The sequence below is a fragment of the Bubalus kerabau genome, chromosome 6 (assembly GCF_029407905.1).
Source record: "Bubalus kerabau isolate K-KA32 ecotype Philippines breed swamp buffalo chromosome 6, PCC_UOA_SB_1v2, whole genome shotgun sequence".
NCBI lineage: Eukaryota > Metazoa > Chordata > Mammalia > Artiodactyla > Bovidae > Bubalus > Bubalus kerabau.
Genome location: NC_073629.1, coordinates 78,599,826 through 78,625,517, shown reverse-complemented (window position 1 = coordinate 78,625,517; position 25,692 = coordinate 78,599,826). Strand labels below are relative to the sequence as shown.

The 25,692-nt window shown below is 36.8% G+C and overlaps 1 protein-coding gene across 1 annotated transcript in view; it reads right to left on the bottom strand.

Annotated features, from left to right (window-relative positions):
• Nucleotides 1-25,692, bottom strand: part of C6H1orf141 (chromosome 6 C1orf141 homolog) — a 61,536-nt gene that overhangs the window by 2,864 nt on the left and 32,980 nt on the right. Inside the window, exons 5-8 of the mRNA XM_055585527.1 lie at nt 17,424-17,536; nt 8,105-8,172; nt 5,298-5,437; nt 284-437 (exon numbers count right to left, since the gene is read on the bottom strand). Of these exons, the coding sequence (XP_055441502.1) occupies nt 284-437; nt 5,298-5,437; nt 8,105-8,172; nt 17,424-17,536 (475 nt within the window). The remainder of the gene's footprint in view (nt 1-283; nt 438-5,297; nt 5,438-8,104; nt 8,173-17,423; nt 17,537-25,692) is intronic.

Sequence of the window (25,692 nt, the reverse complement as noted above, 5' to 3'; positions counted from 1 at the left end):
AAAACACCATCTTTGCTTTATATTTCTTTTTTAATCAAGAAAATTTGATAAATCCTTCATAAAAGGAAAACACAAATTTTTCAGCTGGTGCCAAGGAATCCTCTGGCTGGGAATGGAGTTCTAAAAAGAATATTAAGAATCCATGTTGTTGTCACTTCAGAATATGAAGCCAAAAGGTAAGAAGAATTTATCAAAGATTCTGGTTACTAGGATACAATATGCCTACAAGTAGTAATAACACATAAGTTTACTGAACAGTAGTATAAATAGATGTTTTTATTACCGTGTGAGAAGTTACTGTCTTTACCAGACCAATGTCGATTATCTTGGCATCTGGCTTTATCAGTTCATCCTCAAAGCACAATGGGAGCAGGCTTTTCTGTCTTACTGAATACTCATTTAGTTGATCATTTCTGATGGATTCATTTTCTTTTGTACTAAAATAATTGAAATCAGAAGATTTTATTCTGAAAATGAGTAGAATTCAGCATAAATGTTTATAGGACTGGTTTCAGCTTATCACTTCTTGTCTATCTAATCCATTCCTCAAAATAACTGCTGCTAATATCTCCCTCAGATCCCCTGCCATACTTTCAACCTGATAAGACCATCATTTGCTGCTTGGTTTGTGTTAGAAAAAAGCAAAAGCAGGGGTGGAAGCAAAGCAGTAATACGTGTGTCTCTTTGGTTTTTGAGTGGGGAGGAAGTACATTATGTAGATTGAGGAGACCAGCAAAGGAAGACAGGTATATTTGCCACATCTTGTTGAGATTCTGGGACAATAGTTCTTTTCCAGGAGCTTCCTGCCAACACAGGGTCATCTTAGCTTTATTATCAGGATGAAATGATGTGGTCAGGCAGAATAGCTTTCATTCCAGATCTCCATGGGTCCACAAGTGACATGAACACTCGGATTAGGCTTGCCAACAAGCTTACTATCACAGGGGTAAGCCACAGCAAAGGCTTCCCTTGGGTGAGGTATAAATAGACAGTCTAAGAACAGATGAAGACACAACAGGAACTCACTGAGTTCTACTGTTCTAATGATACCTGAGAGAGGCCCGTATCCAAGTTCAGAGAGAATAGGCTGTAAGTTCATGAACCACAAGTGTCAGCAGCCACAGGACATCTAGAAATGAGGCCAGCAGTCCAAAGGCCCTGACCAAGATCGTTGGCCAAATACCTTTTTCTCAATGTCACAAAGTCCAGTGAGTCCCTCACTCAGATACCATCATAGAAAGAAACAGAAGAGCTGTTTTAAACCTAAAGTGGCTGTGAATTTTTGCTCCAATAACATAATCTTCTGAGTGACCAAACAATTCAAGTGACTCCCTAGGTTTTTTTTTTTTTTTCCCAGTTTGAGCTGAAATTTTAAAAGATTTTCATAAAAGGTACATAAGTATTATGGTATTTACAAAATATTTTGTATAAAATATTTTACATTGAAAAATAACATACAAAGTACTTGGTTTCATGCTTGATCTGTAGCAGCTGTTTAGTAAAAACAAATAAACAAAATAGAACTGGAAAAGACTGAGATCAAGAATCTAATGTTTGGCTAAGACAGATCAAACATAAAACAGGTCTTGGAGATTTTTGTTGCAGAAAGGCATTCCCGAATTTGCAAATCTCTCTAATATGTAAACTCATCATTAGTCAGTGAAAGTGAAAGCTGTTCAGTCGTGTCCAACTCTTTGCGACCCCGTGGACTATACAGTCCATGGAATTCTCCAGGCCAGAATACTGGAGTGGGTAGCCGTTCCTTTCCTCAGGGGATCTTCCCAATGCAGGGATTGAACCCAGGTATCCCGCATTGCAGGCTGATCCTTTATCAGTTGAGCCACCAGGGAAGCCCAGTAGGAAGCCTCAGATGGTTAAATACTTGGCACAGAGAGAGGTCATTTAGCATATGCAAATGGTCAGTTAGGTCTTGCCACTTGGCATGAATAAAGTGTCCAAGATTGAACTCTTCCAAATATGACTGCTGGCCACTCCAGCATTTCTCTACTTTCTTAAATATGTTCCCAGACACACATGTTGTAAGCAGTAAATTCAGCTTTTTCTCTTGCTCTCAAGTAGTTTGTATTCTATGCAATGTTTCCCTTTTTTCCACATAGTGACATTTTAGTTAATATTCTTTGTTCAGTACACCAGGATAAACACTTGAGGACACTCATAGCCTGGCTACCATAGAGCCGCCTGAGCAATCTTTAAGTGCCTTAAAGATTTCAGCACACCTATAACTCTCTGAGCACAACAAATTGCCATGGTATATTAAAGTCAGTTCATTCAGTCTGTTCTGTTTTCTTCTTTACACCAATTATCTCCATGTTGGATATCTTTTCTCTTCTGTTAATATACTCTCTTGTCTAATCCAATCATATTTTTATCCTTTCATATTGCATTGCATGTGATTTTCCTAAACTTGCTCTTTAGATCCTCAGTTTGGCTTACTCCATGTTTATTCTACTCCACTACTTTTAATATATCTGTCAGTTCTGCATCAGCACTACTTATTCCTTAAAAATATTGTTAACTCTGATAGCACCATTTCATCCTCAGCAATTATCTTTTGTATTTTCAAATCTTATTTCATAGGATCTTTATTTTCTTTGATTTCTTGAGCACATGAAGCAATTATTGTCTAACTTTTCTCCTATTTCATGGGTTACACATTTTGTCAAAATGTAGCCATTAGCCATATTTTAAATTATTTCCTTTGTTTGTTGTAGAATTGTTGATAGGGGCCATGTTTTGTATTTATTTTTTTCATCTACTTATCTTTGAATCAGGACACTTTAATCTGGCCTTGATATTATCCCCCAAATAATAGGGGTATATTTTCTTGGGATGTTCTCTCTGTTTACCTGAATATTATTAAATTCTCTCCTTAAAAATTAACAGGTAAATCCAGATATTTTTACTTTACATTATCAGTTTGGGCATTCAGCTATCTGAGTAAACTGGTGAAGGAGGTGGAGCCCTGAAAAATCATGAGGAAATTTTCCTGTGCACTGAATGTTTTGTGAAACCTCATCAATGACTCTAATTTGGTAGTAGTGGTGGGTTCTCTGTCCATTTACAGGTGAGTTGCCACTGAGTTCCAGTTTGTTACCTCTCTCTTGGGGTAAGCAACTCAGTCTGGTGAGGAATTCAGTCAAAGAATGACTGCATGGCTCTTGGACTGTTGGATGGGGGCATTTTTTTTTTTTTTTTAAACAGTATCTAGGTGGCTATTACTCACACTTGCAAAGATGATTCCTAAAAAATTGTATCTGGTCTCTTCTGTTACCAATTCTCCTTTCAAGACCTTGTTCCTCCAAGTTAGGAGGTTTTCTCCCTAACTGAGAACATCCAAAGCAATCTTAAAAATACTGCTAACACAGACTTGGAGTGCTGTGATTTACAGTGAGGAAAGGGATCCCAAAGGGGAAGATTTCCCATATTCATATGATTCATCATTGTTTATAAACCTTTTTCTTTGAGTGTGTGAGTGTGTTTGTGGTGGGAGTCGGGGCTGGGTAGGGGAATGGTGCTTAACAGAAGTATTTTCAGAATATTTTCTACTGGCTCCTTCAATATTCCCCCCTCCTTTTTTATAGAACAGGAATTGTGCATTGACTTCTGTAGTCTTTTCAGACTTTCATATGTAATACATAGCAGATTTTCTTTGAGTTGAAGATAAACTGTTCTAGTTTCAAGTAAATGAATTTTTATTCTTTTTTTTTTTTTTTAAATTTTATTTTATTTTTAAACTTTACATAACTGTATTAGATTATTCTTTATTTTTCTTCTTTTTGTTAATTACTTTAGCCAGGATAAACCTGTATGTAGGTTGTCAACTTTCCCAGAAGTCTTAATTTGGAACTTTGATAAAAGAATACAACACTTCTTCTGTAGAGAGACTCAAGAAATTTTATAAAGGGAAATTTGCTTTCCTGAAAGAGTAGAACAGTCTGCCACTGCTGTTAAGGAATACTTCAGAGAGAATGTGATATCTCAGTAGAATCTTAAAGGATAAGTGGTAAACAGAGGGTTGCCTACTTAAGACTCCCCCCACCCACTTTTTTTTTTTTTTTTTTGCTAACAGAACTCTGATCCTATTCATTTTTCTCCAAGGGAGGTTGGGCTCCTTCCTAAATCAAGGGAATGAATCTTGAATACTCTAAGGCTGTGCTTTTCAAAATGTGACCTACAACCCATCAGTTCAGATACTAAATCAATTTAGCATCTCCTGACCAACATCTTAAAAAGTAGAAGAGAGTGTGTCACATAGATCCTTAGTAGTAACTATTCAAAGCACTAAAATACTGCAATCAATTTCAACTAGTAGAAAGACAAATACTTAGGGATCTATGAATCTGAATCTTCTGCTCCATAGATAAAGACATCAATCTTTGAAACATAAAAAGTATTAATATTTCATACTGTGGATCATATTAAAAGCAGATAATCATTTATTGGTTTTTAATTTTTATTTTTAAAACCTTTTTATTTTGTATTGGGGGTATAGCTAATTAACTCTGTTGTGATAGTTTCAGGTGAGCAGTGAAGGGACTCAGCCACACATATACATGTATCCATTCTCCCCCAAACTCCCTGATTTATTGGTTTTTAGGTATGGGTGCATGAAGCTTTTCTAGCCAAGGAGACACCAGAGGAGGTCTTCTAGATGGCGTTCGAGAGCATTTTCCTCATTCTTACAAAAGAGTCAAAGAGCTTATCTCTTTTTCATTGGGTGTTGTTTCCAGTTTTGTTGAATAGCAATCACCATCTTATATGCCAAGGCTGTAGGACATTTTATAAGATATAGACATCTTATCTAGCAAGGCTGGAAGGACAAACTACTTGGTGAGACAATTGAGGAGGATTGAGAAGCTGCATATGCGATGACATCACTAAATACCTGAGTTAACCTGGAGCTGCCTTACTGATGGACTTCTTGCTATCTGAGACAATTCAAGATAAATAGGAATCTATCAGGTGGAGAAGTATGTTCTAAGCATAGAGAATAGAATGGGTCAAATCACATAGCCGTTGGAACAGACTATTTATTCATTGTGATTAGAATCAGTAAAGGACAGAATACACGGCTGGAAAGATATTATATGCCATACTCAGGAATCTAGACTTTACCATTTTTGGAATAGAGAGTCTTCAGATGTTATTAAGCAGCAAAATAATGTGTCATATGATTAGACACTGCTATTTCTTGGTTAAAGGTTTCTTAATGTTTATATCTTAAAGTTAGATGCAGTTAAGTTTCAGTCATTTCAATATAAACACAATATCTATACCTGTAAATAGAGTCTTCTTCTTTCTTGTATGCATTAGACTGATTGCTGGGTCCAGAAGAAAAGACTGTAGAACACAATGTTCTTCTACATTGGTGTCTATGCTGTGAATATAATTCCTGGAAGGGCTTAGCATATTCTGTCTACACATGAAGAAAAGGAGAAACTATTTTAGAAATTATTTTTCCATGTCTATATTGATAAATACTTTTTACTTGATTATTCACATTTGTTATATCTAACTATGATAACAAATAGCTGTATGCACTAAGTTGCTTCAGTCTGTCCAACTCTTTGTAACCCCATGGACTGTAGCCAGCCATGCTCCTCTGTCTATGGAGTTTTTCAGGCAAAAGCACTGGAGTGGGTTGCCATTTCCTACTCCAGGGGATCTTCCCGACCCAGAGATCGAACTTGTGTCTCCTAAGTCTTCTGCATTAGTAGGCGGATTCTTTACCACTGAGCCACCTGGGATATATATACATATTTGAATAGTGCTGGGCACTCTCAAGTACTATATAGATTTTTACTATTATTATTATTTGCCACAAGAAAAAAGAAAGGCAACTAGGAATTCCAGAAAAAGTACACAAGACAGTCAAGGTCTAAACATGAAGGAAACTAATGGCATTATTTTTTAGTAACTGATGGAGAATAATGTACTCAATGAGAAGAAACACAATTCTAGCACATTACTTTATTCTACAATAAACAGTTTAAAAAATATAATAATAAGTTCTGATTATAGTATTTTTAGTTTTAGAATTAACCTACAGGCAAAATATAAAGGCTTAATCAGAGTTGAAAAATGAATATAATCATTAACCTCAAAATATAAGAATAAATATACACTTGACCTAGGGAAGATGATGTGGAGGAAAGGCTAAAAGTGATGTACAAGAGAAATCAGGAGTTATTGGTTATAGTTAATAGGAAAGAAGAACATATTTAGATATACTATTTCAAGGTACAAAAGTTAAAATAGAAGAAGCAGAAAAGCAACTATCATAGATCCAGAAGAGGAAAGAGGGAGAGAGGTGAGATGTAGAGCAGTATAAACAAGCTAATTCAAATTTTTGTCTTTGATTATGTAGTAAACACTGCTTAAAGTGAAGTTGCTCAGTCGTGTCTGACTCTTTGTGACCCCATGGACCTGTGGCCTACCAGGTTTCTCCATCCATGGGATTTTCCAGGCAAGGGTACTGGAGTGGATTGCCATTTCCTTCTCCAGGGGATTTTCCCAACCCAGGAATCAAACCCGGGTCTCCTGCATTGCAAGCAGATGCTTTACCCTCTGAGCCACCAGGGAAGCCCCAATACTGCTTAAAATTGATAAATAAAAAAAATAGCAGTAGAAGCTCATTCTTTAGAATCATAGTTAATCATAAGAGGAATTGAAACCGCCAAAGATTAAACTTGATTGCTTCTGCAAAGAGGAAATTAGAACAGGAAGAATGGGTGGAAGGATTTAGTGCTCTTATTAGCCACATGTCAATAGGATAAAACTAATAATCCAGATACTGTATTTTATCAATATTTTTTAAAATTATAAAAAGCAGTAACTATCCAACAAAATGCTAATTTGTTATTAATTATGGTGCAAAGTATGTATTTCTTCATGTTTCATTCTCCATATTTGCAATAAACTGTGTTAATAATAATTAACACCTAAGAGACTCTTTTTGAATTTCCTTTGATGATTCTCTGTATTAATTTCTTTTTCTAATAAAACCTGAATGATTTCCAGGCATGCTCAATGGTCAAGGCTGGTTGGTCACTTTACAGGATGCCTGTGTACCTCTGCTCAAGCAGTCAGTGAGAGTCAATAATGTTGTTACTACAGACATAGAGAACACACTTGGGGTTTCCAAAGGGAGAGGTGTTGGGGAGGGATGAATTGGGAGTTTGGGCTTAGCAGATGCAAACTATTATATGTAGAATAGGGCTTCCTAGGTGGTTCAGTGGGTAAAGAATCTCTCTATGATACAGGAGAGGTGGGTTCCATCCCTGGGTCAGGAAGATCCCCTTGAAGAGGGAATGGCAACCCACTCCAGTATTCTTGCCTGGAGAATCCCATGGACAGAGGAGCCTGGCAGTCTACAGTGCATAGGGTCACAAAGTGTCAGCCACAACTGAAACAAATAAGCATGCAAACACCCACATATGTAGAATGGATAAACACCAAGGTCCTACTGTGTGGCACAGAGAACCATATTCAATATCTGTGATAAACCATAATGCAAAAGAATATGAAAAAGAATGTATATGTATGTATAACTGAATCACTTGGTTATACAGTAACAATTAACACAACATTGAAAACAGACTATACTTCAGCAAAACAAATTAAAAAAAAAATGTCCCAATAGAATTGTTTCTAAACCTAATATAATCATCATTATTGTAATTATATGAGCTAAATAACTATAACAAAAATGATCTTGGCTACATATCAAAAGATTAACAAATGGATGTATATTTTCATATTCTAAATTAAAATATAATCATTAAGTTATGTATGTATAGTTTTCTATGAGGCCCTGTCTTAACAGACTTTATGATAAATGCTAGTACTTCACACATTCAATAAATAACTTTTACTGTATTGCCTGTACAACAAATATATTATTTTCTTTATTATTTCCATATTTAAAGTTTTACATAATGTAAGAGGTGAAATCATTTAAAATTTTGTCCTTCTGAATCATAAAATTCATTTGAATTTCAGATTTGTGTAGAAAAATGCATAAAACTATTAGAGATAATCTGTATTTCTATTAAATAACTATAAGAATACAAATTAAACCTACCTCAGGTATATCTTTAAGATAATGAAAAGATCTAATAGATCTTGATTTTAGATAGTCTTCTACTGGCTCTAAAGAAACAAATCCAAACATAAATGATATTTCTATATTATTAGATTACTTCTAATTTAACTCAACAAACCATTTTCTCTACTTGTAAATATTTTTGGAAATGTAGCTTGTTAGAACTAAATATAACAAATCCAAACATAAATGATATTTCTATATTATTAGATTACTTCTAATTTAACTCAACAAACCATTTTCTCTACTTGTAAATATTTTTGGAAATGTAGCTTGTTAGAACTAAATATAACAAATCCAAACATAAATGATATTTCTATATTATTAGATTACTTCTAATTTAACTCAACAAACCATTTTCTCTACTTGTAAATATTTTTGGAAATGTAGCTTGTTAGAACTAAATATAACAAATCCAAACATAAATGATATTTCTATATTATTAGATTACTTCTAATTTAACTCAACAAACCATTTTCTCTACTTGTAAATATTTTTGGAAATGCAGCTTGTTAGAACTAAATATATTCTTTAGAATAATTTTCTTTTAAAACAAATTTCTATTAACAGAATATAACTTTCAGTTACTTACTGTTACATAATAATAAAGCTCTATTTTCTTAGAAAAAAACTGATTTCTAAATAAACAGAATCATACTTGATAGTCAAATCAATCTTTTCATTAATTTCTTTGAAAAGAGAATTATTGCCTTCAACATGAATCCCCCAACTCCAATTAGGAATTTTCCTAATTTGGATTATCATTTAACAGATTTTTTAAAAAAGTAGGTATAATGTAGGGTCAAGCATACAGACTTTGGAGGAAGATAGCCTGGGACTTCTTGGGTTTCCTGGTGGCTTAGTGGTAAAGAATCTGCCTGCAGTGCAGGAGACACAGAATCAATCCCTGAGTCAGGAAGATATTCTGGAGGAGAGCATGGCAACACACTACAGTATTCTTGCCTGGAGAATCCCATGGACAGAGGAGCCTGGTCAGCTGTGGTCCATAGGATTGCAAAGAGTTGGACATGATGAAGAGATCAAGCAGCAGAGAGTCCCAGACCTGAAGCTTGCTTCTGTCAGCAGCAGAGCTTGGGACCAGAAACTACTTTCCTTTTTGTGAGTTTATTAGTTTCAGAAAAATCATTTCACCTCTCTGAGTCTTAGTTTCCCCTTCTCTTAAGTGGAAGCAATAGTACTTAAGTAACAGGGATGCTGTGAGGATTAAATAAGATAATAGATGTAACAAATTTACATCTGCTATTCCTTCAATCAACAATTATTTGTTGATCACCTGCAATGTGCCAGAAACTGGTGTTGGACTCTGAAATTGTGATTTCTGCCCAATGATGCACACATTTTAGTGGATAATGCCAAAAGCAATTAAATAAAGAAAAGAGTGAACAATTGAGATGCATGCTGTGACATAGATTTTGGTGAGAAATAGCATTAGGGGGAGGTATAATTTATCAATAGATAGAGTAGTTGCCATGGATTGAATGTTTGCGTTCCTCCCAAAATTCATATGTTGAAGTTATAGTTCTCAATGTGTTAGTTTGGGGAAGTGGGCCTTTGGGAGGTAATTAGGTTTAGATGAGGAGATAAGTTAAATAAGCAGGGTGACAATATACAGCCTTGATGTACTCCTTTTCCTATTAGGAACCAGTCTATTGTTCCATGTCCAGTTCTAACTGTTGCTTCCTGACCTGCATATAGGTTTCTCAAGAGGCAGGTCAGGTGGTCTAATATTCCCATCTCTTTTAGAATTTTCCACATTTTATTGTGATCCACACAGTCAAAGGCTTTGGCATAGTCAATAAAGCAGAAATAGATGTTCTTCTGGAACTCTCTTGCTTTTTTGATGATCCAGCAGATGTTGGCAATTTGATCTCTGGCTCCTCTGCCTTTTCTAAAACCAGCTTGAACATCTGGAAGTTCACGGTTCACGTATTGCTGAAGCCTGGCTTGGAGAATTTTAAGCATTACTTTACTAGCATGTGAGATGAGTGCAATTGTGCAGTAGTTTGAGCATTCCTTGGCATTGCCTTTCTTTGGGATTGGAATGAAAACTGACCTTTTCCAGTCCTGTGGCCACTGCTGAGTTTTCCAAATTTGTTGGCATATTGAGTGCAGCACTTTCACAGCGTCATCTTTCAGGATTTGAAATAGCTCCACTGGAATTCCATCACCTCCACTAGCTTTGTTCATAGTGATGCTTTCTAAGGCCCACTTGACTTCACATTCCAGGATGTCTGGCTCCAGGTGAGTGATCATACTATTGTGATTATCTGGGTCGTGAAGATCTTTTTTGTACAGTTCTTCTGTGTATTCTTGCCACCTCTTCTTAATATCTTCTGCTTCTGTTAGGTCCCTACCATTTATGTCCTTTATTGAGCCCATCTTTGCATGAAATGTTCCCTTTGTATCTCTAGTTTTCTTGAAGAGATCTCTAGTCTTTCCCATTCTTTTGTTTTCCTCTATTTCTTTGCACTGATCGCTGGAGAAGGCTTTCTTATCTCTCCTTGCTATTCTTTGGAACTCTGCATTCAAATGGGTATATCTTTCCTTTTCTCCTTTGCATTTTGCTTCCTGTCTTTTCACAGCTATTTGTAAGGCCTCCCCAGACAGCCATTTTGCTTTTTTGCATTTCTTTTCCATGGGGATGGACTTGATTCCTGTCTCCTGTACAATGTCGTGAACCTCCGTCCATAGTTCATCAGGTACTCTGTCCATCAGGTCTAGTCCCTTAAATCTATGTGTCACTTCCACTGTATAATCATAAGGGATTTGATTTAGGTCATACTTGAAGTCCAATGGTTTTCCCTGCTTTCTTCAATTTCAGTCTGAATTTGGCAGTAAGGAGTTCATGATCTGAGCCACAGTCAGCTCCCAGTCTTGTTTTTGCTAACTGTATAGAGCTTCTCCATCTTTGGCTGCAAAGAATATAATCAATCTGATTTCGGTGTTGACCATCTGGTGATGTCCATCTGTAGAGTCTTCTCTTGTGTTGTTGGAAGAGCATGTTTGCTATGACCAGTGCATTCTCTTGGCAAAATTCTATTAGCCTTTGCTCTGCTTCATTCTGTACTCCAAGGCCAAATTTGCCCATTACTCCAGGTGTTTCTTGACTCCTTACTTTTGCATTCCAGTCCCCTATAATGAAAAGGACATCTTTTGGGGTGTTAGTTCTAGAAGGTCTTATAGGTCTTCATATAACCGTTCAGCTTCTTCAGCTTTACTGGTTGGGGCATAGGCTTGGATCACCGTGATATTGAATGAATGGTTTGCCTTGGAAACAAACAGAGATCATTCTGTCGTTTTTGAGATTGCATCCAAGTACTGCATTTCGAACTCTTTTGTTGACCATGATGGCTACTCCATTTCTTCTGAGGGATTCCTGCCCGCAGTAGTAGATATAAATGGTCATCTGAGTTAAATTCATCATTCCAGTCCATTTTAGTTCACTGATTCCTAGAATGTCAACGTTCACTCTTACCATCTCCTGTTTGACCACTTCCAATTTGCCTGATTCATGGACCTAACATTTCAGGTTCCTATGCAATATTGTTCTTTACAGCATTGGACCTTGCTTCTATCACCAGTCACATCCACAACCGGGTATTCTTTTTGCTTTTGCTCCATCTCTTCATTCTTTCTGGAGTTATTTCTCCACTGATCTCCTGTAGCATATTGGGCACCTACCGACCTGGGGAGTTCCTCTTTCAGGATCCTATCATTTTGCCTTTTCATGCTGTTCATGGGGTTCTCAATGCAAGAATACTGAAGTGGTTTGCCATTCCCTTCTCCAGTGGACCACATTCTGTCAGACCTCTCCACCATGATTTGGCCGTCTTGGGTGGCCCCACATGGCATGGCTTATTTAACTTATATGCAGAGTACATCATGAGAAATGCTGGGCTGGAGGAAGCACAAGCTGGAATCAAGATTGCTGGGAGAAATATCAATAACCTCAGATATGCAGATGACCCCACCCTTATGGCAGAAAGTGAAGAGGAACTAAAAAGCCTCTTGATGAAAGTGAAAGAGGAGAGTGAAAAAGTTGGCTTAAAGCTCAACATTCAGAAAACTAAGATCATGGCATCTGGTCCCACCACTTCATGGGAAATAGATGGGGAAACAGTGTCAGACTTTATTTTGGGGGGCTCCAAAATCACTGCAGATGGTGATTGCAGCCATGAAATTAAAAGACACTTACTCCTTGGAAGGAAAGTTATGACCAACCTAGATAGCATATTGAAAAGCAGAGACATTACTTTGCCAACAAACGTCCATCTAGTCAAGGCTATGGTTTTTCCAATGGTCATAAATGGATATGAGAGTTGGACTGTGAAGAAAGCTGAGCATCGAAGAATTGACGCTTCTGAACTGTGGTGTTGGAGAGGACTCTTGAGAGTCCCTTGGACTGCAAGGAGATCTAACCAGTTCATCCTAAAGGAGATCAGTCCTGCGTGTTTATTGGAAGGACTGATGCTGAGGCTGAAACTCCAGTACTTTGGCCACCTCATGCGAAGAGTTGACTCATTGGAAAAGACCCTGAGGCTGGGAGGGATTGAGGGCAGGAGGAGAAGGGGACAACAGAGGACGAGATGGCTGGATGGCATCACCGACTCGATGGACGTGAGTTTGAGTGAACTCTGGGAGTTGGTGATGGACAGGGAGGCCTGGCGTGCTGCAATTCATGGGGTCGCAAAGAGTCGGACATGACTGAGTGACCGAACTGAACTGAGGAGATAAGGGTAGAATGCCCGTGATGAGATTAATGTTCTCTCTCCACCATGTGAGAATAAAGCAAGAAGGTGATTATCTGAAAACCAAAAAGGCTCTCACCAGAACCGAACTCTACTGGCACCCTAATCTGAAACTTCCATGCTCCAGAACTGTGAGAAATAAACGTTTGTTGTTTTAAGTCTCTCACTTTCAGTAGTCTGCTATAGTAGCCTGATTAAAGAGAGAACTGGGGACTGAGAGATACTGTAACAAATACCAAAAAATATAAAATCACCTTTGGAACTGGCTAGTGGAGTAGTGGTTGAAACAGCTCTGAGGTGCATCCTAAAAGAAGCCAATACAGCCATGAAGAGATTTTAGAGGCAATTCTGGTAAGAAATCAGAAAGAGAGAAGAGAGCTGTAGAGAAGACTTCCATTTTTAATAGAAAATACATGAATTACCAAACGCAGAAATATGGATGGTAAAGGCCATCCTGACGGGGTCTTAGACAGAAATGAGGAGCACTGGAGAAAAGGTAATCTTTGTTAAAAAGTGGCAAAGAACTTGGCTGAATTGTGTTTCTATTGTAGTTTTTTGTAGAAAGTAGAGCTTGTGAGTGATGAAATTGGATAGCTGAGATTTCTAAGCAAAGTGTTAAATAAGAGTCTTGGTTTCTCCTGGCTGCCTGAAGTAAAATGCAAGACAAGAGAAATGAACTGAAGGCAAAATCGTTAAGCAAAAGGAACCAGAACTTACAAATTTAGAAAATTCTCATATTACAAAAGTGAGAAAGCATGCTCAAAAGAGAACTTTAAGGATGTGGTGCACATCTGATAGTTAAGGAGATTAGCATGGGGGTGAAACATGGACCTGATCAGACATCCCAGCAAAGACACTGCCAGTTTGAAATGAAAGGGATAAAGATAGGATAAAAATGAAGGAAGGCTGTCAGACTTCTTGGCTTTTACAGGATAGGACCACAGAGCAATCCATTGCAAATATATGTTATTCCTTAAGACAAGGGAAGAAAGATTATGAAGGTGACTCGGAGATCGTCAGGCCAGCCTCAGTTTCTGCCTGCCAAACCCCTGGGAGGAGGCCAACACTCCCACTAGATAAAGTCCTGGGGATGGAATTCTGGCCTACCAGGGTCCCAGGGGGTGGTGGGAGAGATGTGACCCTCCTCCACCCAGCAGAGTTTTGAGAGCAGGACCTTTGCCCTGGTTGCTCAGGAAAGCAGAGCATGAAGCCAAAGAGGATTATTCTTGAGCCTTAGTATCTCAAAGTTAGTCTTGCTGCTGCTAAGTCACTTCAGTTGTGTCTGACTCTGTGAGACCCCATAGACGGCAGCCCACCAGGCTCTCCCGTCCCTGGAATTCTCCAGGCAAGAACACTGGAGTGGATTGCCATTTCCTTCTCCAATGCATGAAAGTGAAAATTGAAAGTGAAGTCGCTCAGTCGTGTCTAACCCTCAGCGACCCCATGGACTGCAGCCCACCAGTGACTGGACCCAGTGATTAAACATGTGTCTCCTGCATCTCCTGCATTGGCAGGAATAGTCTTTACCACTGCACCACCTGGGAATACAGATTTGACCTTTACTTCACTCAAAATGTAATTCCAGGTAGACTTTAGACTTAAAGGTAAAAAGAACTAAAATCTTTTGCAAGGTAAGTAGCAAAAGATATTCAGGACCACAAAGTAGGAAAATATTTATTTGATATGGAACAAAAAGTACTTATCAAACAGGGAAAGATTTTGTATTTTTGACCTTATTAAAGTAGAAGAATTCCCATTCATGAAAAAGACAACATAAAGAGAAAGAAAAGAAAACTCACAGAAAAGATGAATATATTCACAATACACAAAACCAACATATTTTCTATATTCTCAAATCTTCTATAAAGAAATTTTATTATGTTCCAAAAAAAAAAACCCCAACAAAGAATGAGTAAAAAGAATATATTTAAAAATCAAGGAGAAAAGAGCAAAAAGCTAAATTTAAAATAAGGTAAAACTTGGATGGTTTCCAAAAGTATAAATCCAATTTGTCAATAGTTTATGAAAAATTTTTCAAACTTACTAGTAGTCACAGAAATGCAAATAAACCATAATGGTGTACTATTAAATACCTAGTAGATTGCTAAAATGAAAAATTGGCAATTTCAAGTGTTAGAAAGCAGAATAAAAAGAACCCTCACAAATCTGATGAGAGCATAAGTTGGTTAAAACACTTTTACCATCATCCAATATATGATGAAAGTAGTCATCATCTATTGTTGAAGATAAGCATTCCCGGTAATGTAAATTCTGGATATACACTCTCAAGACACTTTTACACAAATGCAGCAGGCTGCATAAAAAAATATTCATTTCAGCATTGCAATGACAAAGTAAATCCCCAAATTTCAAGAGTGGCATGGATAAATGGTGATATAGTCGTGCAATGGAATACTTAACAACAATGAAAATGAAAGAACTATACCTCCACACAACAATGTGAGTGAATGCTACAAGCAAGGCTAAGAAGAAAGAAAAAGAAAATACAAATGAATGCACATGGCATGATTACATTCATGTACAGTAAAAACAAAGCAAACTACATTTTGTTGAGATTCAAAAAATAGATGGTAAAAATGTAAAGAAAAGGAAGTGATGACTACAGAAATCAAGACAGTAGTAACTAACCCCCAGGGACAAGGAAGGGAAAAGTGATTTGGAAAAGGTCAAATAGTTTTATGGGATGTTGGCAATGGTCTATTTCTTGACTTGCAATATGGTTATATAGGTGTTTATTTTTATAATTGATTGTTATACTGTATATTTTATGCTATATTCACTTTTTATAATGTATGCTATTTCATAACTTAAAATGGTTTACCAAAAAAAAGAAGGAAATTGATTAGAAAGAAGGCAAGAATGAAAGAAGAAATACCTGTCAGCAATCTACTATAGTTGACACACAAAAATGATGATTTGGATTACAGTGGTGATAGCAGAAACAGTGAAAATAGATTAATTCAAGATGAGTTAGAATGAAAATAACTTGTCGATGTATTGAACTTTGGAGAGGAAGGAAAGGGGAGATGAAGGATGGCTTCTAGGGCTTTATTATTTTATTATTTTTAAAAGACTTTTTATGTGGATCATTTTTTAAAAGCATTTATTGAATTTGTTACAATATTGTTTCTGATCTATGTTTTGGTTTTTTGGCTGTGAGGCATGTGTCTTAGCTCCCCGACCAGGTATCAAACTTTCACCCCCTGCACTGGAAGGCGAAGTCTTAACCACTGAACCTCCACAGAGGGCCTGGCTTCTAGGTTTTAGACTGGAGTCACTTGGTGCACTTTGATCAAAGTACTGAGAATGGAATGCTGTTGAGGCAGGGGGAATGGGAGAAAGTTTTCAAGGACAGTTAGGATAAGGAGTCATGAGACCAGTTCTGGATATTAGATTTAAGATGTAGTGAGAAGTTTAAGTGGAGATATCAAATATGCAGTTCAGTATGGGCATCTGTTCTTCAGAGGATTAGTCTGGACTGAGATACAAATGAAGGATTTAATGGTATTTCTATGATATTTTAAACTATAAGACTGGATTAGATTACCTAAGAGGAGACAGTGTAGAAACAGAGGCAGGCTCAAGATTGCACTCTCAGCAAATACAGTACCTTAAGGATGGAGAAGAGAAATTTAGAAGAGAGACTGAGAAGAGGTGAGATAGCAGAAAAACAGAGTTTTAAGAAGGAGAGAGTGACGAACCAACTACACTGGTATTGAGAAGTGGAAGAGAACGAAAACAAAAATGCTTTGGATTTAGCAACACGGAGATCATTGGTACCCTTATTCAGGGTAGCTTCAGTAGGATGGTAGAGGCAAAAAAACAAATTGCAGCAGGTTGAAGTTTGAACAAAAGTTGAAGGAGTAGAGGCAGTATATATAAACAAATCTTCTGAGGAATCAGATTATGAAGAGTAACAGAAATGAGGCAAATGGACAACATGGAAGCAAGGCATCTCAGTCAAGGTTGTTGATGAGAACGACACAATTAGATGTTTTTCTGACAATGTCAGAGAAACAACAACGAAGACGACATGAAACACCCAAATTCTCGGAGGAACTAAAATGCTGGTTCCTAGCTTACAGATTCCTTAAGTTTTTAGGAAAGTGAATTCTTTTACAGTCCCTGTAAAGTAAGTTTCTACTAAACAAGATGTCCAGACTTGAGTGATTTTTTAAAAAATAATAAGAAAATTCAGGATTGAGTTGAAAAGAAATCCAAAGATTTTCTTTCTAGCAAAATAAACATAAAAATATGAATTTTTTGTGAATTGTACAAATTGCCTATTCTGGTATTTATTATCTCTTTCTCCTAGGAAATCCTTCTGGATAGCTCACTGAAATCTTTCACAAGCCTTTTCAAGCAAATGCTTTCAACAGAAGCATCAAATTGTAAGAACTTATAAGACAAATTATAAGAACTATAAGACAAACTAATAAATAATAAAGTAGTAAATAAAAGCATTCAATACATCAAAAGAGAGCCAAATATGTTACACAAAACATTACCTATTGACTTGATTTCCTGAGTTTTTATATTTGTTGGCAAAAAGGGTGGTCTTAAATTTGAGTTTTGAAAATCACTTTTTTTAGGTTCAGGCATATTTTTGAAGGAGACATATCTGAAAGAAAGAAAATTAATCTAAATTAAAATAATCAGAAAACTTATAAAATAACTTAAAAAATACATCTGAAGAAATGTAGTCAAGTCCCAGTTATATAAATTTGAATGTTATTATTTTAATATATTATAGTACAGTATAAAAGATAGGGACTGATTAAGCAGAAACTGAAAATATTAGTAAGAAAGAAATAGGGAAAACTGCTGGTGTTACAGGATTGAGGGCACTCAGGAAACTACTGTTCAAAAGCTATATTGACCCTTTTAGAAAAATACCTTAGAAATGTGTTAAATTAAATATTAGGAACACTGCCAACTCTAGTCAAGCAGTGGGATATGGATTTAGGGTCAGTTCAGGTTCCAGAACAGTATACCAGATAGGATCATGACATCTGTTTATTGTGAACAAAAACTTTTCTCCTCTAAATTCTTTGACTATTGATGGTATGTAAGGAAGTTAATACTACCATATAATTCATGGTAATTCTGACCTTTAAATACTATGACTTAGACCTCAGACACTCATCTCTAATTAATATCTAGTCCTCCACCTTTAAATATTATCTATAGATTGCTATTTTACAGATTTTAGTACAGACCCCAAACTCTTCCCTGAATTCCAGATTTATGACTTCTTCAGTTAGATGTATTATGGGAATTTCAAACCTATATTCAAAACCAAATGTTTGCTTTCATTTCCTTCCCAATCTCTTTCTCACCCAGGTTTTCTCAATTCCATTCAACCAGAGGGTTAGGCCCAAATTCTGCACTCAAGTCCGTTTCTGTCTGTTTTAAAGTTTTTTTTGGAGTATGCTGCTGCCAAGTCGCTTCAGTCGTGTCTGACTCTGTGTGACCCCATGGACTGCAGCCTACCAGGCTTCTCTGTCCCTGGGATTCTCCAGGCAAGGACACTGGAGTGGTTTGCCATTTCCTTCTCCAATGCATGAAAGTGGAAAGTGAAAGTGAAGTCACTCAGTCGTGTCTGACTCGTTGCGACCCCATGGACTGCAGCCCACCAGGCTCCTCCATCCATGGGATTTTCCAGGCAAGAGTACTGGAGTGGGGTGCCACGGCCTTCTCCCTTTATTGGAGTATAGTTGCTTTACAGTTTTGTGTTAGCTTCTATTGTACAGCAAAGTGGATCAGCCACACACATACTTGTGTGTGCGTGCTCAGTTGCTTCAGTCATGTCTGACTCTTTGCGACCCCATGGCCCGTAGCCCGCCAGGCTCCTCTGTCCATGGGATTTTTCCTGACAAGAATACTGGAGTGGGTTGCCATGCCCTCCTCCAGGGGATCTTCCTGACTGAGTGACTGAATCCTCGTCTCCTGTGTCTCCTGCCTTTCAGGCGGATTCTTTACCACTGAGCCACTGGGGAAGCCTGCATATACGTATATCCGCTCTTTTTTTGGATTTACTTCCCATTTAGGTCACCAAAGACCATTGAGTAGAGTTCCATATGCTATACAGTATGTTCTCACTAGTTATCTACATTACACACAGGATCAATAGTGTATATATGTCAATCCCAATCTCTCAATTCTTCCCACCACCCCTCCTTCCCCCTTGGTATCCGTATATTTGTTTTCTACATCTGTGACTCTGTTTCTGCTTCATAAATAAGATGGTCTATACCAATTCTTTCAGATTTCAAGTGTATTCTGCAGTCATCTTTGACTTCTGTTTCTCTCATTTCCCATTCCTGATATCTCAACAAATCTCACTGGATCTTTCTTTGAAACACATCCCAAATTGAACAGCTTCTTTCCTCATCACTTCTGTCCTAGTTCCAAGGCCCCTTCATGTCTCATCTGAACGACTTCTCCACATCTCTAGCCTTCTTCTGTCTGCTCTGTCTGCTATCTCTCTTGCACCCAATGGTCTGAATACAACCCATGATGACACTCATAAAATGTAAATGAGATTGTCATTTCCCTCCTACCATTTCCCGTCACACTGAATAAAATTCAAAATTCTCATTGAAAGACAGAAACTTTCCTCAATTCTTATATTTCTAAGTAGACGAGCTTCCATTGAATGCCCCTTCCAGGCCTCTCTGTGCATCCCTTCACCCCTCCCCTCAACATGGAAGCAGAGTGAGTTTTTTGGCTGTTTGGTTTAAGAAAAGGAACTTGAGCTCCTACTTCAGGACCTTGGCCCTTGCTCTGTCCTCTGCTTGTAGTATTCTCCCCCTAAATATTGAGAGGCTTACTCACCCAAATCATAAGTGATATATTTCATAAGTCTCTACTCAAATTTCCACCTTTCCAGAAAGGTCTTTTTTCATCCTCTCCCATCTAAAGTAATCCCTATCAATCCTAATTCCATTAATTTACTGTATTTTTCTTCATAGCATTTGTCACTAGTAAATTTACATTATATGTTGATTTATTTATTTAGTTTGTTATCTATCTTCCCACCTTATCCTAGAATGTAAATTGAGGATAGGGTCTTTGTTTAGGTCACTGTTGTATTCCTAGCACCCAGGAGAGTGACTGGCACATAGTACCTGTGTAATAAGTATTTGTTGAATGTATAAATTGTTTTGGTAAATTTTCATTGAACTTTCTTAAAATCTTATAACCTGCAGTGAGTTTTCAGTTTATTCTTTTTAGGATTTTCAGTAAACAATCATTTAATCTTTATAAAATAATTAATCTGTTCTTTTCAAAACATTTAAATTTGTATCTCATGTTCTTATGTAAAAATATCATTGACAAATAATTCCACAATAGTTAGGTATACTAGTATGGACAAATAACATGTATTTACATAAGAACATGTATCTCGTGTTAGGTATAATAATTTATTATATTACTAGGTAAATATTTATTTATATTTACCTAATAAATATTTATTGGAGAAGGCAATGGCACCCCACTCCAGTACTCTTGCCTAGAAAATCCCATGGACGGAGGAGCCTGGTAGGCTGCAGTCCATGGGGTCGCTAAGAGTCGGGCACGACTGTGTGACTTCACTTTCAATTTTCACTTTCATGCATTGGAGAAGGAAATGGCAACCCACTCCAGTATTCTTGCCTGGAGAATCCCAGGGACAGAGGAGCCTAGTGGGCTGCCGTCTATGGGGTCCCACAGAGTTGGACACGACTGAAGTGACTTAGAAGCAGCAATAAATATTTATAATAGGTAAATATTTATTATATTATTTTAATATATTATTACCTAATATTATATTATTAGGTAAAATTTAATTTACCTAATAATATAATAAATTTATTATAAATAATATAATAAATATAAATAGTTATATAAATATTAAAATATTTATTAATTAAATATTATTATTTAATTAATATAATTACTAAGAATTATTTATTAAATAAATAAATATAAATGATAAATATAATATTATTATAAATAATATAATAAATAAATATTTATATTATTTTAATATTATATTATTACCTAATATTATATTATTAGGTAAATATTTATACCTAACATGTATCTCATGTTAGGTATAATAAACATGTATTTACATAAGAACATGTATCTCATGTTCTTATGTAAAAATATCATTGACAAATAATTCCACAATAATTAGGTATACTAGAATGGTCATCCTATTTCTAATTTAAATGGGAATGTGTCAAGTATTCCACTCTAATGGTGTTGACTGTCTTGTTAAGGAGATGATTTTTTTTATCCTTATCTAACAAAGGTATTTTTTCAAATACATTTGCAGAATATATTGTTTAGTTGCTAAGTCGTGTCCAATTCTTTGTGATCCATGAACTGTAGTACAACAGACCTCCCTGTCAGGAAGGGAGGAAGGGAGGAAAGAGAAGGTGATGAATTCCAGACTCTCTCATTCACCCCCACGCGGTAGTTCTGGGAAGACCCATCTGTGATAGTGGATGTGGCTATTTTTTCCCTTTTCCTGCTCTCTCCCAGCTCTAATTCCCAGTGTCTCATCCTTTGCACAAATAGAACCTTCTGTTGGATGAAATAAAAGCACTCTAAGGGACTTCAAAAAAATAGATAATAATAAAATATAAGAAAATAATGAGGAAATGATGCGTTTTCAGTATTTGTTTTAATATGTCATTGAATTTTTAGTTTACATATTTAATTTAAATAATGACTGTATTTAACAATGATCTCACAAAATCCCTGCAAATTCAACACTCAGCTGTAAGGAATTGGTGGGAGCTGGCTCTATCACAACAGTGTTCCCCTAACAGAAGGAAAAAAAAAAGATTAAAAGAGGGAAGAGGAGGAGATGTGCTGGAAGAAGACCACACCCACCCCCACTTACAGGTTAGGACAGAAAGAATCAAATTGCTGGCCATACCCTTTTCATTTCAGGTCCTCCAATGTCACTAGACTTACATATGGGGAAAGGGAAAGCCTTGACTAATATGTAGGATCAAAATACTAAACTGCACAAACTTTTAATAACCAAAAATGGGCAGAATGAAATGGAGACATATAAAACTGCTTTATATGGTCCTGAGTTGAGAACAGACAATGAAACGGGTAATATTTTATTTTAGATTTTTAAAAAATCTATAAGTGAAATACTGTAATGGTTTTATATTCTTATGGTCAGACTTGAGGATCAAAGTTATCTTTATGAGAAGAATTGGAAGTATTTCATCTTTGTCTATGCTCAGGAATCATTTAAATAGTTCTTTGAAGAAACTCACCCTTGACACAACTTCAAGGTGGTGCTTTGGTAAAAGATAGTTTTCTGACAGCTTTCTCAAATTTTTCTAGCTATTGATTTATTTATGTTTTCTTCTTCTTGTTAATTTTATTTTCACCATTTATAGTTTCCCAGATCATCCATTACCAGACTCATGCTTCAAAGCAGCATAGTTATACGTCTGCTCAATTGCTTCAGTCATGTCCGACTCTTTGCATCCAACATGGATTGTAGCCTGCCAGGCTCCTCTGTCCATGGGATTCTCCAGGCAAGAATACTGGAGTGGGTTGCCATGCCCTCCTCCAGGGGATCTTCTGGACCCACGAATCAAACCTGTGTCTCCTGCATCTCCTGCATTGCAGGCAGATTCTTTACCCACTGGGCCACTGGGAAGCAATGTACTCATAATTACCTTAATTTCTTCTACATCCATGTTTATAGCTCTTCCTTTCCCATTACTAGTACTGTGCCTTTCCAGTTCTCAAATTATGGTCATTTTAACATTCTTTGGGGAGGTCTTAAACATGCTAATTTTGCAAAATACTCTTAAAGATTCAAAGTGCTTGTGAGAGGAAAGCAAAGTTTGGTGGAATTCCTGGGAGATGACAGCTTTATTTACTTATTTATTTATTGGTCCTTTAGTAAATGCGCACTTAATTTATAAAAAAAAAAAAAACACAAAACTGAACTAAGTGCTAGGTACTTGTAAAATAAACTTTACATAAACTCTGTCCTCAATTAATCACTTCATTTTTAGCTTACATAGTCCCCTATCATGTTGTTCTCCTTCTTACTTAAAATTTTATTACATGGATTAATTTAGGTATAGTTTAGGTATAACTAAATTATAAATCCTGCTACCTAGAAGCAGGTAGACTTATAGGATAGATAAAATAGCTGTGATATAGGTTCCTTCTAAGCTCAGAGGCACATGGATAAGAATACTCTATTAGTCACTGAGGAATGAGCCACAATTTTGTGTACCACTCAGTTTAAGAGAAGCAACAAGGTTTCTGTCATTCTACCCCTAGCTCCTTCCCTCCAACTAGGTGTGGAGAGCTGTGAAAAGTCAGAAATTTGACCCTACTTACAAAGTAACAAGTTGGCCTGATACAATTTCATCTCTTTTGGAAGACATGAGATTGATGGTTCAGTGACAACCGACTATTTATCACACACAGCAATAGGAATGGGATCTTCTGCATTAATTCTCTGAGCCCCAGTTCCACAGGGCAATAAGCAGAAGGCCAGATGACATCAGCACCCACACTGGGTTATGTTACAGGACTGGAACCTTGAGTTTAGGGAACCCAGATCTTTTTAATGGGCAGTAATATTCTTACTCCGGAGAAGGCAATGGCACCCCACTCCAGTACTCTTGCCTGGAAAATCCCATGGACAGAGGAGCCTGGTAGGCTGCAGTCCATGGGGTTGCTAGGAGTCGAACACGACTGAGCGACTTCACTTTCACTTTTCACTTTCATGCATTGGAGAAGGAAATGGCAACCCACTCCAGTGTTCTTGCCTGGAGAATCCCAGGGACAGGGGAGCCTGGTGGGCTGCCGTCTATGGGGTTGCACAGAGTCGGACACGACTTAAGTGACTTAGCAGCAGCAGCAGCAGCAATATTCCTGCTCTTGCTCAGAAGAGGGCACTTTCTTTGTCTTCCAAGGCTGTCTGCTATACAAACGTCCTAGAAAAGATGGGAACAAAGGCAGCCAGTGCTTTTGCTCACAAATGTACAGAAATACAAGACACTTGTGGAGAGTTTTCCCAACAGTAGAAAGAAGGAATGGAGGGGATAAGAGTCTAGGAATAGAACTTGTGTTCCTAGTACTGTGTTCTCAAAAAAAATATGAGGAATTGGACTTGGAGTTATAAATTTGGTAGGTGACTTCACTAGCATTAAATTATAAATCTGTTTTTTGTAAGTTGTATTGGTTTGGGGCTATGTGGATTTTTAAAAGATTCAACTCTTCCCCTCCCCCTTTTTGTCTTATAGTTAGAAAAATCCCCTGTGAAATTATATCCTGTTGCAGTTGAGTTAAAGGGGACACAGGTAAAGGCCTTGATTTGTGCTGCATGGGCTGGAATTAAAGGAAGGTTGTTGCAGGGGCCTGGAATGGACCATGCGAGTGGCACTGGCACACAAAAGAAAAGCAGAGAAAGGTACCGTTCAGGTGGAAGCATGGCAGTTGAGCTAAGGCTGCCTCTTCTCAACTGAAAATCTCTTAGGGAACACTTGCCTGGTAATTCTTTGGAATGCTTTATGTTTTTATAGAGTAGCCATTTTGAGATGGAAATCCAGAGTTTCATTCAGGCACCATGGGAAAACTTCAAATACATTTTTGTGTAGTAAAGATACTCAGTTTGGATCTTTATTTTATTCATATTTAATTTAAATTTGGATAAAAATATTTTTCCAAGTAGGTTCCTCAGGGAGAATAAATAAGCAGATTACATTCTAAAGTCTTTCAAGTCCAAAAACTTGTCTCTGTTTTGTTCTCAAATATATATGATGATTCACCCAAATAGCAGATTCCTGGATTGCCATTCTGTTTAAAAGTTGGAAAGGTTTTACCGTTTTCTAGCCTCAGAGATACAGATGAGACAGGAATCTTATTTGCTATCCTTTCCTTTGTAATTAACTGCTATTTTCTCCCCTGTCTGAAATTGAGTAATTTTACCATAAGTCTAGTACTTGCTAAAGCTTTAGATCTGAAAATTCAAGTTTGTCTTAAATGACACTTTTTTCTTATAATTCTTTTATTTCCTCATCATCTGTTTCTTGCTCTCCTGATTTAGTTATTAAATGTATATTTTCATGTTGAGTATCCTAAAACTGTACCTACATGTTTCTTTTTAACCTTATTTTCATTTTGTGGCAGGGGGTGAGGGGGGGTGGTATTTTTATAAGATTGTGTCTTTATTTGATCGTCTAGATTATTGATGCAGTCTTCATCTGTATTCTATTTTTAATTTCTCTACTCAGTTTTTTATTTAAAAGGTCTTTTTTTCTAAATCCCCTTTCCTCCTTTTTGAGAGAGATTTTGTAAAGTTTCCTCTGTTTTCTCCCTTAAATGTGTTTCATTAGGAGTCACCTGTTAATGAGAGTTTAGTTTTATCTCCCTCCTTCATATGAGTCCCCTTAAATGGCCTGTGGTTCTTTATTCATTTCAGTGAGTGTGGGTTCCTGCAGCAACTATGAAGGTCAAACTATTTGGGACTCAGGTAGCATCAGGCAGTGAGAGAGATTCTTTTGCAGTGAATCAGTGGCAAACAATCCCCATCTTCTTAATCTCTATGCCAGGCTAATGTCACACAGAGTAGAAGACATGTATATTGAATTAAGGAAGACAGAATTTGACTGATTAAATTTCATTATAGGCTGTAATCATATTCTCTGTTCATATTTCATTATCTTTCCTGTATGCAAGTTTATCCTTCTATCATGAAAATACTTCTAAAAGGAATATTCTTTTGGATTT